General features: G+C 39.5%; 1 protein-coding gene across 1 annotated transcript in view; it reads right to left on the bottom strand.

The window, feature by feature from the left end:
• Positions 1-18,130, bottom strand: part of LOC132884620 (unconventional myosin-VIIa) — an 82,051-nt gene extending 63,921 nt beyond the window's left edge. Inside the window, 24 exon segments of the mRNA XM_060918461.1 lie at positions 253-315; positions 475-645; positions 1,235-1,303; positions 6,160-6,270; positions 6,439-6,609; positions 6,716-6,800; positions 6,879-6,973; positions 7,062-7,154; positions 7,269-7,427; positions 7,566-7,706; positions 7,797-7,960; positions 10,984-11,119; positions 11,306-11,516; positions 11,616-11,758; positions 11,876-11,995; positions 12,092-12,168; positions 12,285-12,438; positions 12,532-12,645; positions 12,753-12,895; positions 12,974-13,095; positions 15,072-15,256; positions 17,652-17,801; positions 17,895-17,996; positions 18,113-18,130. Coding sequence (XP_060774444.1) covers positions 253-315; positions 475-645; positions 1,235-1,303; positions 6,160-6,270; positions 6,439-6,609; positions 6,716-6,800; positions 6,879-6,973; positions 7,062-7,154; positions 7,269-7,427; positions 7,566-7,706; positions 7,797-7,960; positions 10,984-11,119; positions 11,306-11,516; positions 11,616-11,758; positions 11,876-11,995; positions 12,092-12,168; positions 12,285-12,438; positions 12,532-12,645; positions 12,753-12,895; positions 12,974-13,095; positions 15,072-15,256; positions 17,652-17,801; positions 17,895-17,996; positions 18,113-18,130 — 2,997 coding nt within the window.
• Between the last annotated feature and the right edge of the window lie 1,127 nt (positions 18,131-19,257).

Genomic DNA, 19,257 nt, shown 5'->3' with positions numbered 1-19,257 from the left:
TATGCAATCTAGGATTCTAATCATGAGTTTTACTTCATGACATGAGCATGTGTGAGTTTCTCAAGTGCTCTACAGCCAACGCTACTGTGAGAAGAGAAAAGAAAAAGTACTGTTTATTTTAAAAGGGAAAACGGGGAAAAAATGTAATAGTTGGAAAATTAAACAAAAATGTTAATTGTGCTAACTGGGCCATTTAATCCCAGCATAAACAGCCAGAAGTCCTCAGTGAGGAGCAGCTCCTGTGGAGTTTACCTGAATGGGCACAGAGGGTCTAGAGGCATGGAGACGGTTTACAACTTGCTTTCCCTGCTCAGACTAATTTATAGATCAGAGGTATGATTGTGCACAACAAGAAGAAAAAGCATGACATGGTCCAAACACCGAACCGAAATATTTCTATTTAATCTTATACATGTGTAAACAGAAAGAAAAATAGAGAAAGCTGGAGGAGAGCAATAGTTCCTGTATAGTCTAGGTCTGTTTGTTGTGCTTTAACGTGGAGTTCTTCTTGTCTGTGCCATTCTTTTTGAAGAACTTCATGACTCTGTCTTTATGATCCATCATGGTGTCATCCATTGCTTTCATCATGGAGTCCATTGCATCAGTCACTTGATCCACCATTTGCTGACAGTGCTGCAGGTTATCCTATGGATGGCATACAGACAGAGCGAATACATTTGTGTTCACTAGTTGAAGACAGGTCGTCCTATACAGTCACCCAGGTCCCACCCATAAGTCTCTGGTGTGGCAGGACAGTCTCTGACCCTGGGAGGATGAAGAGGAACACGCCTCCTTTGGCACACATGAAGATGCTGTTCATGTAACATGCATGAATGAGAGCATCATCATCTTTCTTCTGTATACGTGCATGATCTAAGAGATACCTGTTTTAAGTTACTTTGAGCAACAGTGTGAGAGGAAGTTCATCCTTTCCACCAAAAGAGCAAGGCCAATTTGACTGCTTTTATTTTTTTTACAAGATGCCTAAAATCTGTGTTTAACCATAGTTCTTTTTTTTTTTTTTTAGCGTTTTGAAGACAGGTCATACAACTGCTTCAATCAAAGCACCTTTTATGCCAATCAGTTCTCAAAGTGCTCGTGTTTAGTGCTAGGTTTGGGTCTATCTCAAGTCCCCATATCGAATCTCTGTAGTAATGAAAAAGATACAGGACAAATTCCAGACAGTGAATGAGAGAATATAGTAGGTCAGTAATGTTTTGCTTCTTGTACTGACCTGGATGAGCTCATTGATGCCGTGCAGGTCATCATCAGCTCCTGCTCTCTTTTTTGGGATGAATTCTTCCTGCAAATATACATAAGAGAAACAATAAACAACCTGGTAATATTACTCTGCACTTTCCTTTCCCGTGAAAGACTAAACTGTTTCCAGAGGTTTACGTACACTTAGACATTTTATATGCTGCTTCTTACAACTTACAAATACCTGTGTGCACTTTGGTAAGATTTCTACACTTCTGCTGTCTACTTGATTGTGATGCTGCTTCTGCTGTTCTGTATATTAGCGTACTTGTGTTCTGTGCTGCATGTATCATTCCAAGACTGATATTATTTCAAGCCTTTTCTATTACATTCTTACAATAAGCCTGCTCTTGAAGATCCGTGGACTTAATATTTTATCCTACTACTCTAATGGATGTTAATATGATTTATATGACCTTTATACAGTGGTGCTTGAAAGTTTGTGAACCCTTTAAAATTGTCTATATTTCTGCATAAATATGACCTAAAACATCATCAGATTTTCACACAAGTCCTAAACATAGATAAAGAGAACCCAGTTAAACAAATGAGACAAAAATATTATACTTGGTCATTTATTTATTGAGGAAAATGATCCAATATTACATATATGTGAGTAGCAAAAGTATGTGAACCTCTAGGATTAGCAGTTAATTTGAAGGTGAAATTAGAGTCAGGTGTTTTCAATCAATGGGATGACAATCAGGTGTGAGTGGGCACCCTGTTTTATTGAAAGAACAGGGATCTATCAAAGTCTGATCTTCACAACACATGTTTGTGGAAGTGTATCATGGCACGAACAAAGGATATTTCTGAGGACCTCAGAAAAAGCGTTGTTGATGCTCATCAGGCTGGAAAAGTTTACAAAACCATCTCTAAAGAGTTTGGACTCCACCAATCCACAGTCAGACAGACTGTGAACAAATGGAGGAAATTCAAGACCATTGTTACCCTCCCCAGGAGTGGTCGACCAACAAAGATCACTCCAAAAGCAAGGTGTGTAATAGTCGGCGAGGTCACAAAGGACCCCAGGGTAACTTCTAAGCAACTGAAGGCTACTCTCACATTGGCTAATGTTAATGTTCATGAGTCTGCCATCAGGAGAACACTGAACAACAATGGTGTGCATGGTAGGGTTGCAAGGAGAAAGCCACTGCTCTCCAAAAAGAACATTGCTACTTGTCTACAGTTTGCTAAAGATCACGTGGACAAGCCAGAAGGCTATTGGGAAAATGTTTTGTGGATGGATGAGACCAAAATAGAACTTTTTGGTTTAAGTGAGAAGCGTTATGTTTGGAGAAAGGAAAACATTGCATTCCAGCATAAGAACCTTATCCCATCTGTGAAACATGGTGGTGGTAGCATCATGGTTTGGGCCTGTTTTGCTGCATCTGGGCCAGGACGGCTTGCCATCATTGATGGAACAATGAATTCTGAATTATACCAGTGAATTCTAAAGGAAAATATCAGGACACCTGTCCATGAACTGAATCTCAAAAGAAGGTGGGTCATGCAGCAAGACAACGACCCTAAGCACACAAGTCGTTCTACCAAAGAATGGTTAAAGAAGAATAAAGTTAATGTTTTGGAATGGCCAAGTCAAAGTCCTGACCTTAATCCAATTGAAATATTGTGGAAGGACCTGAAGCGAGCAGTTCATGTGAGGAAACCCACCAACATCCCAGAGTTGAAGCTGTTCTGTACGGAGGAACGGGCTAAAATTCCTCCAAGCCCATCTGCAGGACTGATCAGCAGTTACCGGCAACGTTTAGTTACAGTTATTGCTGCACAAGCGGGTCACACCAGATACTGAAAGCAAAGGTTCACATACTTTTGCCACTCACAGATATGTAATATTGGATCATTTTCCTCAATAAATAAATGACCAAGTATAATATTTTTGTCTCATTTGTTTAACTGGTTTCTCTTTATCTACTTTTAGGACTTGTGTGAAAATCTGATGATGTTTTAGGTCATATTTATGCAGAAATATAGAAAATTCTAAAGGGTTCACAAACTTTCAAGCACCACTGTATATATGTGTAGGACTGCGAGTTGGCCTCGTGGTTAGCATGTCTGCCTCACAACTGGGAGATCGTGAGTTCTACTTACGGTCGGGTCATAAAAAAGACCATCATAAAAATGGTACCTACTGCCATTTGGCGAGGCATGCTGCAATACAAAATGCTGCAAAATGAGTAGGGAAGTCAAACTCTTGCGGTTACCTATAGGCAAGAGGCTGAGGGCTATGGAAATGGAGCCACACCCATATGCCTCAAGAGAGCTGGTTAGTACTGGGATAGGAGACTGTCTGGGAAGACCAGATCCTGGCATGGAAGGGACTTTGACTTGACTTGCTATATGTGTAGGATTAATATTGATGAGGAAAACCTGTCAGATGTCACTGTGGCTGAATTCTTCGAAACAATCCAAAATGATTCTAAAGCTGGTTTTAGCCAAAATGGTCTTTTCAGCTGATTGCAGAAACTTTAAGAGACTATACGGGCCAACAAAATGAGGTGAGGTTTTATTCACTAATTAACCTTGTGTTTGCTATCTTCCACAAAGATCATGTGAAGTAAGTAGTCTAGTGGTTGTAAAACAGTCAGTCTGCAGAATAATTAATACGGACTTTTCATGTACTTGGTCTGTGTACCGTGACTCTGGTTGCCACAGATCAATTTAGTCTAATTTTAATTGTATGATTTTTCTCTTTTATACCTTCGGGGAAACACCTTGCATGGGTCACCCGTTCGCGTTCTCCCCTTTGAGCTGACTTACTTTATTATGTTTATTTTATTATGTTTCTTTCTTTTTTTTATGTTTATTTTGTAACAGTCCAATAAAGTTGGTAAAATATAAAATAAAATAGAATAATGTATCCTTGATAGTTAAGTGATTATCTCACATAGTGATTGCCACGCTCATAAGCAGATTCCTGCTGTCACATGCCCATGATGTGAAAATCCAGCTAACTAGACAGTGTTTCGCTAAGGTGTTTAAGTCACTGGGCTACTGAATAGAAGGGTGTGAGTTCAAATCCCAGCATCACCAAGCTGCCACTTCTGGGCTCGTGAACAATGCCTTTACCCCCTAACTGCTCAGTTACATCCTGTCTCAAATGTAAGTTGCTTTAGATAAAGGCATGTGGTAAATGTAAAATGTTGCAAATTTACTTGTGGTTGAGATATATGCAAAATAGAAACATACATATATTTACTTCAGTTCTGGAAAGAGTCTAGTTTTCAGAAATACAATTAACACCATTCCCAGAAAAGTTGGGATATTTTCCAAAATGCAATAAAAAACAAAATTATGTGATGTGTTAATTCATGTGAACCTTTATTTAACAGACACAACTACAAAGAAAAGATTTTCAATAGTTTTACTGACCAACTTAATTGTATTTTGCAAATATAAATGAAGTTAAAATTTGATGCCTGCAATACACTCAAAAAAAGTTGAGACAGAGGCATTATTACCATTGTGTTACATCACCTTTCCTTTAATAACACTTTTAATCGTATGGGATCTGAGGACACTAACTGTCACAGTTTTGCAATTGGAATTTTTGTCCATTTTTACTTGATACAAGACTTGAGCTGCTCAACAGTCCGTGGTTGCCGCTGTCTGATTCTCCTCTTCATGATGCACCATACATTCTCAGTAGGAGACAGATCTGGACTGGCAGCAGGCCAGTCAAGCACACACACTTTGAAACTATGAAGCCACACTGTTGTAGCCCATGCAGAATGAGGCCTGGCATTGTCCTGCTCAAATAAGCATGGACTTCCCAGGAAGAGATGTTGGCTTGATGAATATGTCACCCTAAAATCGCAATATATGCCCCAATATACAGTATCAATAGTACTTTCACACACACATACACATCTCATCCATGCCGTGGGCACTGATGCCCCCCACCCCCCATACCACCACAGATGCTGGCTTTTGCACCTTTCTCTGATAACAAACTGGATGGTCATGTTCATTTTTGGCACGGGGAACTCGCCATCTGGTTTTCCCGAAAACAAGCTGCAATGTGGACTCATCTGACCATAGCACACGTTTCCACTGTCTTTCGGTCCATCTGAGATTAATTCAGGCCCAGAGAAATCAACAGCGGTTTTGCATAGAATTGATGAATGGCTTCCTCCTTGCATAATACAGTTTCAGGTTGCATTTCTCGATGCAGCGGCGGACTGTATTAAGTGACAACAGTTTTCTGAAATACTCCCGAGCCCATGTGGCTATATTTGTCACATTAACATGAAGCTTTATCAGGTAGTGCCGCCTGAGGGCTCGAAGGTCGCACACATTCAACAGTGGTTTCTGACCTTACCCTTTTTGCACTGAGATGTCGCCAAATTCCCTGAATCTTTTCAAAATATTATGTACTATGGATTTAGAAAGGCTTAAAATCTTGTGTTGATTAATCTTCTTTTTGAATTGACTAAAAGTTCTCTCATTAATTTTGGCACAAAGGGGTGAGCCACGGCCCAACCTTGCTTGCAAAGATGCAAAGACTGAGCCTTTTGTGCATGATCCTTTTATACCCAATCATGTTACCAATTAACCTGATTATTGTGGAATCTTCCAAAATGGTGTTACATGAATACCATATCAACTTTTCAGTCTTATTTTGCCTCTTTCGCAACTTTTTTGAGTGTATTGCAGGCATCAAAATCTAACAGATTATATTTACAAAACACAATTAAGTTGGTTAGTTAAACTATTGAAAATCCTTTCTTTGTACTTTGGTCGGTTAAATAAAATGTCTGCATGAATTAACAAATTACAGATTTTTGTTTTTATTGCATTTTGTAAAATATCCCAACTTTTCTGGAAATGGGATTAGTATATAGAAAATGTATCAAACAAACAAAAACATATCCCCACCAGGCTGGGAAGGAAGCCAAAGAATGGGTTCCCCTTCTTTTTCTGACCATTGATGGGCTCAGATTGTTCGGCAGCCTCTTTTTCTCTCTTCTGATGGAGAATTTCCTCTTTCTAGAAGGCAAATATAGAATTTACAACAAGAGTATAAAGTACAAAAGTATTTGTTATGGAGTAGACGGTCATCAGAATACCAGTGCTTTGAATACTGAAGGTAGTATGTTTTAATACTTAGGCTTCTAGCAAACAGCACAATAAGAAGCTTTCAGGTTAATAACGCACATCTTTCTTCATCTTCTGAACCGTTTTCTGGGCTTGCATGCCTCTGACATGAGCCTGTAGAAGGATGACAGCAGCTCTTTTTCGCTTCCACTCCTTCCTGGCAAAGTAGCTTAGGATCTGTGCCTGCAGCAGCAAGGTGGCCTTATGCTCCAGTTCACACTGGCGTGCGAACTGACGAGAGCACACAGTGGTAAAAGACAGGCATGTTTTATAAGAAAATACATGTCCAACTGAGAATTGTTCAGGCTCAGTTTATTGTCCAACTGTTATAACTCACCACTTTACCAAGTTTCCTGCCTTTGTATCCACGCCAATACTTCTGTACAACCACAGCTGCAGACCTTTGTTTAAGAAACTGTTTCCTGCAGTCAAGAAGATTAGCATAATGAGCATATGACAACAGCAATATGTATATATTTTTGCTCTTGTATATGGCCTACCTTTGCTTGTAGCCTCTCAGGACTTTCTGGATAACAACAGCTTTCTTGTCCAAGGCCTTGTCCCGTTTCAGCTCCAACATGGTATCGTGGAAATCCTATAAGAGGGATTGAGTGATTTAAACATTGGGTAATAAATCACAGTCCTGAGATTAATTTCAGTCACGACATGTTAAATTATCTTACCTTCAAAAACACTTTGGTTTTGCCAATTTTCCAGTCATCGCCATCACTGAGGACATTCTTACAAATACTCTCAACGCAGGCCTTGACACTCTCCTGGAACAGAAGATATTAACATGGGAGTGTTCAAGTAAAATGTACAAACTTTAACCAATTCTATAAAAATGTCCACATCTTTATTCTTGATTTAAATGGCTGAGTATTTCTCACTGTTTTTGGGTCACAGACAAAGGAGTTGAGAAGGACACGATAGCGATCCAGAAACTGTTGGAAGGTGTGACGGATTGGGTAGCCAGTTTCCCTGATGCAAATGGTCTCCGTCATGCCTAAGTAGCGCAGCTGACGCAGACACAGCTCTCTGTCAAACATCTGGATTATACAGCAATCATCATGTGACCGAGAGAGAGAACATAACAATGAACTGATCTGATTTCTCTAGCACATTATTTCATTAGTATATACTTGAACATACAGAGGATTAACTGGATTATTTTGCAGTAATGTTACCATGGGTTTCTTAAAGTCATTCGGTTTGATACAGCGAATGAAGTAAGGCTGGAATGCAGTCAGGGTTTTCATCAGGGAGTCCAGAGACTGACGAAACTGTCCACATAATGTTGGCACTCGCTTCTTAGTATCTATCATTTGCTGAGAAGGTAAATTGTATTAGCACCAAATCTTCTATCAATCTGTTCGTACTCTTAACAGAAAGCAAGATCGCATCTAATTTACACTTACCCGCAAGGAGCTCTTGGAGGTGATCATCATTTTGGGGTTGGCACTGCTTTCCTCATCAGTGGAAAGATCATTGTGGAAGATCTGTTTGAGGAGCTTATTGGTAGAAGTTTCCACCAACATGATGAGATCTGAACTGAGAGCATCCCTGTTCTTTTCCAGAAAACCTTACAAAAAAGCAGAGGTGGACAGTAATGAAGTACACTTACTTGAGTATTGTACTTAAGTACACTTTTTGAGTATCTGTACTTTACTTGAGTATTATTTTTTTTTAAACTTATGACTAACTTCACTACATTTGAAAGACAAATGTCGTACTTTTTACTCCATTACATTTCTGTCAAGGTCCTCATTACTATGAAGCAGCTTTGAAAGTGGATGTTTTTTTCTTTTCTTTTCTAAAAAAGTGATTGGATTTTTTGCAGGTGACACTGAGACAGTCTATCAGCACGGGCGATTGCTCTAAGACAACAAGGGAGGCTCAGCCTCCTCTAAAAATGACGAACATCGTGTAGGATGAATTGCGCTAGGCTTATGTTATAGCCGACCTTATAACATTGCTATTTCAGATCCAGAATCATAGAAATATATGTCCTCAACCCACTACAGTGCGAAATCATTCCCTTATAACTTTCCCCAGTTCATCTAATGTGTGCGTGAGTTTTTCCCCCTCGTGACAGCGCGATGCAGCTCAGCCTCAGTGGACTGGGAGCTATGTGCTTGTCAATCTCAAAATGCAAGACGATTATTGGACAAATACTGCGAAAATGCCCGCCCACGGAGTCTCACGGACTCCCAGCCTCAGTGGACTTCAACGGCATTTGGGAGCTATGCCCTTTTCAATCTCAAAATGCAAGACGGTTATTGGACAAATACTGCGAAAACACCCACCCACGGACTCTGAGCCTCACATGGGAGGGACATGGCAGTTTCCGCGAGGAGACTCGTGATTGGTGAAAGCGGCTGGATATTTTCTTTGATTGACAGCTCGTTTCAACTACAGACAGGCAGCGGTACAGTGTTGCCAGATTGGGGGTTTCCCACCCAATTGGGCGGTTTTAAGTGCATTTTGGCGGGTTTTGAACACATTTTGGGCTGGATAACGTCAGCAGTATCTGGCAAGATCAGTTCAGTCCCATGCGGATTCACAAGTGCTGTGGTGTGTTGTAAGAGATCAGCTTACATTTCGATTTCATTCATTACATACGGTTTCTACCAGCTTTTTTAGTTTGTATATATTTTCATTGTAAATAAAGTGTAAATATAGTGTTGCCAAGTTTGCTATCTTAGTTCCAGAAATGTCGTTTATTTGAGTGACTGAACTTGAACTTGAGGGGGCTAGTCAGCTAGCAAGAAAGCTGCACACGGATGCCAAGCATTGCTGATTTAATTTTGGCGAAGCCATTTGCCAGTCTTCCTTTCGAGGAAAAAATTAAAATTAAAGAGCAGGGTAGACCAACGCCTCAAATTGACTTGGTGAAAAAGGTAGGGAATAATACTCGTTCCTTTCAGCTCTCCTGGTACGAGAAAGTGAATTGGCTAACAGCAAGTGACCCACATCAACAACAGTAAATAGGCTACTTTAGTAATATGTCATGGATGGACCAAAAATATAGAATCTATTTAAAATGTTTATGCTGAGTATATTATATTGGAATATATATTTTTCTGGATATGAATTAAACACAGCTACAATTTGGAAAACATTTTTAAACAAAAACACAGCCGAGAACATTTCACACTACAGACCTGGATTAAAAGTGAAGGGTTACCAAAATTGTCAATAAAACATTTCTCAGTCAAAATAAGTAAAATATAGGGAAAGTGTCATTGAATGAAATGTGTGGCACCCAGCTCTACTGCTGAGGTTCCTGACAAAGAGCTGCTTTCAATAATGATCAATTTTTAAACAACATGCCACAATTTTAAAATATAAAATGTTAAAATATACCCCCCCCAACACCACCATCATGTATATTGGACAGTAGGCTAATGGGCCAAAAGAACCTGTTATTTCACAGTTTGTGACCCTGCCAACAATCAGCCAGATCAGAGGCAAGAGTATAGGCAAAATTGATGTTTTTTCTTTTAAAATCTGGAAATATCGTAACCGACCAGCCTCCCCTGTTTGAAAGACTACCAGCCGCCACTGTCTATCAGTAATCACTAGGGTCACGTCACGTCCACAGACTGGATAAAATCAAGTTCAATGATTTCTCAGCAGCGTTATTTGAAAACGATCAGTTGATGGAAGGAGGTGGTTCTTCTGGAGAATGCACACACTCATGGCTTTACCGAGAACCCATGTTTCAGTTTTCTGAAAGGATTAAAGATTTGTATCCTTTTAAATGCTTGCTTTGTTTTCCGAAACGAACCACATCACGGCCTTCAAAAACTCGCCATCTGACCTGCGGAAGCATATTGAGGCATGTAAACGTTATTCCAAGAGAAAGCTTGCAATGAAGTGGTCTGTGCTTTTAGAGCTAGCGATAACGTTGCAAACGTAGCTATACAGTCTGGTTAGTTAAATGACTTTCTATGGATTTGCCCACCAAGTAGCCACAGTCTTGTCCACGGGTAACGTTTACACATAGCTAGTTAACTTGGACACTGTTAGTTAGCATGTAAAAACTGAGATGCGCTAACATGAATAATGTTAACTTATCTGAAGTGCTTTGAGAAATGTTTTAGCATAATCTTGCCAAATAAACAAAATGTAGAAATCTTTATTTTCTAGTAACATTAGCTACCCAATATGATTCTGAGTTTGAAAAGAGTTTGCTAGCATGTCAGGTGGAGTTTCACTGACTAGCTAGCTTAACGTTAAACCACCATGATGCCACAGCATGCATTCATTTTGTGAATTCACATTTCTGTCTTTGGTAACGACATTAGGTTTTGTAAGCGTTGTGGCAATAATACAACAATGCGTTGACAGAAAATGTATTTTTAATACTTAAGTATTTTTAAAAGCAAGTACTTCAGTACTTTAGTAAAATATTGACTGGACAACTTTTACTTGTATCGGAGTAACGTTTGACCAGTGGGATCTGTACTTTAAGTAATGAAGTAGGGTACTTTGTCCACCTCTGCAAAAAAGCAGAGATGAAATAAATCTCAATGTTTCCCAATGAATACTACTCATAAAATTTTATTTACTATTTCTATTGGATTACCCATGGCCATTTACCTTTTGAGTCATAATAAACCGGCCCAGCAAAATGCTCAATTCCAAACTTTTTGTCATGACTGTTCTTCAGAGAGATGTAGACTCTGCTTTTCTCATGGCACTTATGCATCTTTTGCAGCAAGGTGGTATCTGTGCCCTAATATTAAATACATAAATCACATTAGTGATCAAGAAAGATTTGTACAGTATGTAATTACAAAGCAAATTCTGTTTAATGCCATCATGTAACAATTCATATTTTTATATTTATATATAACTAGCTGTATAATGGTTAACTATTTGAGAAGATCAAGTGTGTATGATAAACATTAAATATTTGCACCTTAGGGAAGTGACTCTCCTCATCAATAAGAGCAAGAATGTTGAGAGGTTTGCTGGCCAGCACATTGAGAGTGTCCTGGTTATTGATGTAGTCAGTGTGTTTCCAGACAACGTTCTCACGTTCACATTCCTCCTGCTCCATCTTAAAGACATGCTTCACAAAGAACTGCTGTAGCTGTTCACTGGCAATGTTAATGCACAGCTGTTCAAAGCTGAAAGAAAGAGCCACACAAATCAGAATAAAAGAATATAATTACACTCAAAATATCAGACAAACAGTATCAATGCATGTCTATATTTTATCAAAGAACCTGTTTTGCTTGAAGTTTTCAAATCCAAAGATGTCTAGCAAGCCTACTGAATGACGAGTATGGCTGGACTCCTCAGAGGGTGGCTTGTAAATGGCATGATTGATTTTCTCCACAATCCACACAAACAATCTTCCATAAATCGCCTGTGCAGAAAGATTACCCTCGTGCTTAGCCGAGCTGAAAGATTCCATTTAAGGCAAACAGGAATGAACTCGAGATACAAATACTTATTTGTATATGATCATAAAATGGCTTCTTGCCTTCACAAAGGCATCCCTGCCATCACTTGCTTGGTCTGAGGAAAGAGGTTTAGATACACACTCTCTGTTAATCATGAAGGACCGTTGAGTCAAACTTGTATCTAAAGTGTTTACGTCCACCTGCAGAGAAATATATGAAACCAGTTAGGCACAGTATATCAAAGGAAGATTTTAACTTCAGTAAATACTTTTAATCAAAGCTCTTTTAAAAATTACCTCCAGCAACTGAGCAGCCATGTTGAAATGGGAAGAGGTGATAATATCACAGCTTTCCAGATTATTCGAAATGGTGGCTTAAATAAAAATGAAAACTTATTTTTATGAAACAAACAAACATTTCTTATCACAGCGGATAATCAGTGACGTGATCCTGTGAAATTTTACGCTTAACCACTGAAAGCCTCTTCACCTTCAAAATCCATGTTGCCTAGATGGAGGATGGCAGCAAGCAGCTTGTGAATTTCCCAGGATTCATTCTCTGAGAATGTCAAGATCTTCATGGCTGAGCGGAAGTGGGCGTATTCCTTTTCATCATCCCGCCCCTCATGGGAAGTGCACTTGCCCTGATTTAAAATCATAATGATTAAGGAAGCTATTATTCAAACCGATATATTTGCAGGTGCTATGAAAACAGTCATAATATAATATGGCCGTACCATATTCAGGTAGTTGTACTTCACAGCATTACTCAGAGACAACATTTTCTTCTGTTCATCCTGCATGCCCATCAGCATGTAGTAAAAGATGTGATAGTTCCTCTCCCCATGAGCCTGGGAAGGTTTTTAAATGGCATTTACACATCTTTCCATTTCACAACAAAACAAAATGTGACTTTCTCCAATTTCATTAAACCTGGTGTCAACTTGTCATGGTCCACCTGTCGACAAACACGTGATTTCTCCAGCAGGTACTGATCAATGCGGGCTCCTTCAATGGCTCCCCCCTTACTGAATTGGATATTGATGTACTTCCCAAAGTGGCTTGAATTATCATTGCAAATTGTCTTTGCATTACCAAAGGCTAGACAAACAAAAGATCACACCAATATTGACACTACATGATAAGAAAGCAGCAAATGATACATAATGACTGAACTACCTTCCAGTATGGGGTTAGTTTCAAGGATCTGTTGCTCTATCCATGATTGCTGTCCACTCACTGCTGCCAGGAACTGCAGCATCAGTTTGGTGCTCTCTGTCTTTCCTGCACCAGACTCTCCGCTGACATACACATATGCACAGAACACATACTGATGATACAGTGCCTTGCACAAGTATTCACCCCCCTTGGTGTTTGTCCTGTTTTGTTGTATTACAAGCTGGAATTAAAATGGATTTTTGGAGGGTTAGCACCATTTGATTTACACAACATGCCTACCACTTTAAAGGTGCAAATTGTTTTTTTTTTAATTGGGACACAAACAATAATTAAGATGGAAAAACAGAAATCTGGAGTGTGCATAAGTGTTCACCCCCTTTCGTATGAAACCCCTAAATAACAGCTGGTCCAAACAATTCACTTCATAAGTCACATAATTAGTTGATTAAGATCTACCTCTGTGCAATCAAAGTGTCACATGATCTGTCACATGATGTCTGTATAAATCAACCTGTTATGGAAGGACCCTGACTCTGCAACACTACTAAGCAAGCAACATGAAAACCAAGGAGCACTCCAAACAGGTCAGAGACAAAGTTGTGGAGAAGTATAGATCAGGGTTGGGTTATAAAAAATATCCCAAACTTTGAATATCCCAGGGAGCACCATTAAATCCATTATAGCAAAATGGAAAGAATATGGCACCGCTACAAACCTGACAAGAGAAGGCCATCCACCAAAACTCACAGACCGGGCAAGGAGGGCATTAATCAGAGATGCAACAAAGACACCAACGATAACACTGAAGGAGCTGCAAAGATCCACAGTGGAGATGGGAGTATCTGTCCATAGGACCACTTTAAGCCATACACTCCACAGAGTGGGGCTTTATGGAAGATTGGCCAGAAAAAAAAGTAATTGCTTAAAAAATCACGTTTGGAGTTTGCCCAACAGCATGAGGCAGACTCCCCAAACATATGGAAGAAGATTCTCTGGTCAAATGAGACAAAAATTTAACTTTGTGGCCATCATGGGAAATGCCATGTGTGGTACAAACCCAACACCCTGAGAACACCATTCATACAATGAAGCATGGTGGTGGTAGCATCATGCTGTGGGAATGTTTTTTATCTGCAGGAACAGGAAAGCTGATCAGGATTGAAGGAAAGATGGATGGCACTAAATACAGGGCAATTCTGGAGGAAAACCTGTTTGAGTCAGCCAGAGGTTTGAGACTGGGACAAAGGTTCACAGTCTAACAGAACAATGACCCTAAACATACTGCTAAAGCTAAACTGAGTGGTTTAAAGGGAAACATTTAAATGTCTTGGAATGGCCTAATCAAAGCCCAGACCTCAATCCAATTGAGAATCTGTGGAATAACTTGAAGATTGCTGTACACCAGCGCAACCCAACTAACTTGAAGGAGTTGGAGCAGTTTTACCTTGAGGAATGGGCAAAAATCCCAGTGGCTAGATGTGCTAAGCTAATAGAGACATACCCCAAGAAACTTGCAGCTGTAATTCTAGCAAAAGGTGGCTCTACAAAGTATTGACTTTTTTTTTTTGGGCGGGGGGGGGGGGATTTGGGGTGAATACTTATGCACACTCCAGATTTTTTTTCATCTTAATTATTGTTTGTGTCACAATAAAAAATAAATAAATAAAATGTAAAAACAAGTGTACACCTTTAAAGTGGAAGGCGTGTTGTGTAAATCAAATCCATTTTAAATCCAAAAATCCATTTTAATTCCAGCTTGTAATGCAACAAAACAGGACAAACACCAAGGGGGATGAATACTTTTGCAAGGCACTGTATGACACACAATTTACAAAATACAAGACTGTTTTGAATCTACTACATTCTCAGGTTCAACCAGTTTATTTGTACAGCTGAACAACTTGAAACTACCCTTGAACCTTTTCACAAAACACTAATAATTCAATTTATTCACCTTTTCAATTGTTTTTATTGAGCGGCTATTTGATATTAAGATAACACACCTTGTTATCAGCTACATGAGTAACACAAACACCCTGGCACTTTTTAACTCTTGAGTATGGCCTCAAGCACAGTGATAAGCGTGTGTTTGACTGACCTGATGATGCAGCACTGGTCTTGCTGGTTGTGGCGCATGTTAAAGAAGCAGCTGTCTGCAATGGCGAACACATGCGGGGGCAGTTCACCCAGACGCCGGTTTGTGTACAGCTGCACCTGCTCTGGAGTGTAGATCGGCAGCAGCTGGTACGGGTTCACCGCCACCAGAATGGACCCTGTGTATGTCTGAGGAAAGAGAAAGTGAAGCCAATGTGTGATGAAGTAACTGTCATATACAGTAGTCACTCATACACAGGTGTGACTGGTATAAATGGACTCGCAGAACTAAGCCACCCTGTAGTTCAAAGACAGAGATGTGAGTATAATGTTATATATTTTTTGGCATTCACATCCCATCATTTGTCGTTAACAATATTTTATGTCTTTAGGTCGATTATTATGAACAGTTGTGGAGCCAAGCACCACCAAAGGTTGGAATGGTATAAAAAGGGAATGCTGGGGCTGACTTCCTAACCCAGACTGTAGATTCATCCAGTCCATCAGTAACCATTATCATCATGTCAGGTAAAAATGCCCACTAAAGTTGATCTCCATTTAGGTTGATATTTTTCATGCAAAAATGTCTGTGTAATTTACACTTTACACATCTGACTTCAGCTACAACACGGACAGCTGCCACCTCCAGACGTTCTCAGATGATACAGCCATCGTTGGACGTGTGTCAGAGGGGGACGATCTGGAGTACAGAGAGGTCATCACCAACTTTGTCGCCTGGTGCGAACTGAACCACCTGCGCATCAACGCCAGCAAGACAAAGGAGGTGGTGATCGATTTCAGAAGGACGGTTCCTCAAATTGCACCAGTGAACATCCAGGGTTTGGACATTGAGATCGTGGAGGAGTACAAATACCTGGGTGTTCACCTCAACAACAAACTGGACTGGACTAACAACACATATGTCCTGTACAAGAAGGGCCAAAGTCGTCTCCACATCTTGAGAAGACTGAGGTCTTTTGGTGTGTGCAGGACACTGCTTAGGACTTTTTATGACTCTGTGGTAGCATCAACGATTTTCTACGCTGTGGTCTGCTGGGGCTGTGGAAGTTCAGAGAGGGACAGGAAGAAACTTAATAAACTGGTCAGAAGGGCTGGCTCAGTCTTGGACTGTCCTCTGGACTACATTGAGGAGGTGGGTGAGAGGAGGATGTTAGCCAAGCTGACCTCAATCATGGATAATCCCTCTCACCCCCTACATGAGGCTGTGGGGGCTTTAAGCAGCTCTTTTAGTAGTAGACTGCTACACCCACGGTGTAAGAAGGAGAGATACCGCAGGTCATTCATACCTACTGCTGTCAGACTGTATAACACCCACAACTTGTAACGTAGCACCAATAACCTGTTTGTCGTTTAATTTGCACTACTTCACCACTACTACCTCTGCCATCTCTCATCGATGCAATTATGATGTGCAATAATATAGGCCCTAAACTATTTTTATGCATACTTATGTATATATGTGTGTATATATACAGAGTCTACCTGTAATGTGCAATTTTTCCGAGCCTCTCAATAAGGCAGTTTTTCTATACTTTTTCACGGTAGATAATGCAAATAGCCCTCTGTATTTAATCCTTCGTTTGTCTAATTTTTATTTCAGTTTTATTTGTTATCTGTTTGACATTTTCTTGCTACTGTAACATGAATTTCCCCGATGTGGGATGAATAAAGTGAATCTAATCTAATCTAATAAATCCATACAAGGTGGATTTTTTTTTTTACTTTATCATCCATTTTCCCCCAAAAGTAGACAGAGTACACACACATTACCCAATGAAAGTACAAATTACACAAAAGCACAGATGACAGGACTGTAAGTTTAGTGTTGTTGGGGTTTTTTTTTAATGAAATGGTTATAATCTTATGCTTTTCTGAGGAAACACACCATCAACCCAGCAGGTCAATACAGAATTGTAACACTTAGAAAAATTTGAAAACACAAATACAGATGCCTGTCTATCCTGTGTCTGTGTGTGTATGTGTGTGTGTGTGTGTGTGTAAGTGTAATACTTGCCCCAGATCATTTTTATTATGCAGTCAATGAAACCACATGATATAACACCACTTTGCTTAACCTTAAAGGTTTAATTATCACGCTATACATATTGGATTTTGGCCCTCACATCTTATATCGCAGCCAGCCAGTGCTGCGTTTAAACCTTAATAAAACCTTGTTTTGAAGTCTTTGATTTACATTATATTAAAACATAAAGGGCAAAATATCTTCTTTTTTTTTGGCCAAAGTGTTTTTTACAAACTCAGATTCCAAAGGCCTACTTTTCTGCACATGTTGAATTCTGAATAAATTCAAGAATTTCCTCTGATAAGTAACTTTGACCGTGATACTCCCTCTTCATATAGCAAAATAGGACTGGGTGCTACAAGGTTATTAACACATACTAACCACAGATGGCTGAGTCTCAGCAAGGCAACATCTGGCCTCACAGATATCACAAACAGCTATGTTCATTCAATAATTCACTGAGCTCAGAAAAGCTTGTGGACTTTTTCTTTCTTCATCTGCAGAGAAAAACATGTTTATGTAACTAACGGAGTGACTCACGTAGATGATTCCTTCCCTGTGGCGAATCAGAAGGTTCCTGAGGAGGCCAGCTTCATTGAAGTCACCCAGCCGAATCATATCATCTACGCCGCTAATGGATGAGGCGTGCATGTGCTTCAGAGAGCTGTCCTGTATCCTGATTTTGTGCTCCTAAGAATTATATCATGACATACAACATTCAGCTTTATCGCACATCAAAAGGCTGACATATTAAATCAGTAGAGCTCTGTTAGGTGATATTACCTGCCCTTCATCATCAATGAGCTGAATTTGACCAGATTCTGAGATTCTGACCTCAGCACCGATCGGCACACCTATACTAGAGTCCACCCACACATAATCACCCTAAAGCAAAATTGAAAAGGAAAAGAAAAAGGAAAATAATCAACATATCAAGCTGAGTATATAGTATGTGAAGGTGAAGTCATCTGGTCATTATTATTATTTTTTTTTATAATTACCTGTCTTAAGACCACCATGACTGAGATCTTTTCTCCTCCTGGCTGAGCAGCGAGCAAGAATAAATATCTTTAATGCTTTTAAATCAAGACATAAAGACAGACCTTCACCGTGTCACGTTCTCTAGAAATTCTTGCTGTTAACCTTCAATGCATTTGTACATTTGATTACATAGTACACACAAACATTTTGCACGACCAGCTTCTTAACTGGCACGTCCATGCAAACAAAAATAATGCAGAAGTATTCTAGACCAAATATCTATAAATTCTCACATGCAAGATCTGATACTTACAATTCAGAATCATAATGCACATTTACAAAAAAAATCATCTGCAACTTTTTCCTGTATGGACGGACAAATTTTCCAAGTGGAACAAAAAGCACAAGCATCTGATCCTCACCTTTTTGTAGTTCCACTGAGGATCAGGCGGCGAGTTTGCTTCCCTGCAAACAGCCGTTTATGACACTTTGACTTTGTCCAAATTACATAAACTGTGTTATCAAATTGGCAGGAATAGATGAAATCACGAGTCTCTTAATAATATCACTGTAAATAATAGGAAGGATAGAACTCAGTGATGTGCAGATTATGAAATGGAGAAATAGGGAAGTTTGCTATATTGGTTCTATAAAGTAAACTGTACTATTGATTTTTGTACTATTTGTAATAGATTTTTATTGGAATTTAGTTATGGCACAGCTGGTGTAAAGGAGAAAAATGAACCTTTGGACTTGGGGTTGATTGATGTAGATATTAATAATTACAGGGGTATTAAACCTATAGATAAGCAAGTGTGTGTGTGTGTGTGTCACAGCTATGTAAGCTATGGTATCATGCTGGGTAATGATAAATACTGATTTTTATTTTTTTAGTGGAGTAAAAGATCAGATAAAAGGGAGCTCTGTCTTAAAATTACTCTTTCACTAGTAACTAGAAGGATGCAAGTTAAAACCTCAGGATTGAGCCTAAACTTCAACCGGTCAGATCTATGTTGTTTGGGTTAAATTCAAACTTAACACCATCACGGGGTGGTTGAGGAGGTGCGCCAAAGCAATATCCCAAGCCAAGCAAGGCTGCTGAATAAGGTTGTTGAAAGGAGGAAAACTCATGGAGTCAAACCGGTTGAGTTTCATCACCAGAGCC

This window comes from Neoarius graeffei, chromosome 4, assembly GCF_027579695.1.
Source record: "Neoarius graeffei isolate fNeoGra1 chromosome 4, fNeoGra1.pri, whole genome shotgun sequence".
NCBI classification, from domain to species: domain Eukaryota; kingdom Metazoa; phylum Chordata; class Actinopteri; order Siluriformes; family Ariidae; genus Neoarius; species Neoarius graeffei.
Note: the sequence above shows the minus strand (reverse complement) of the source record. Positions and strands in the feature narration are given on the sequence as shown.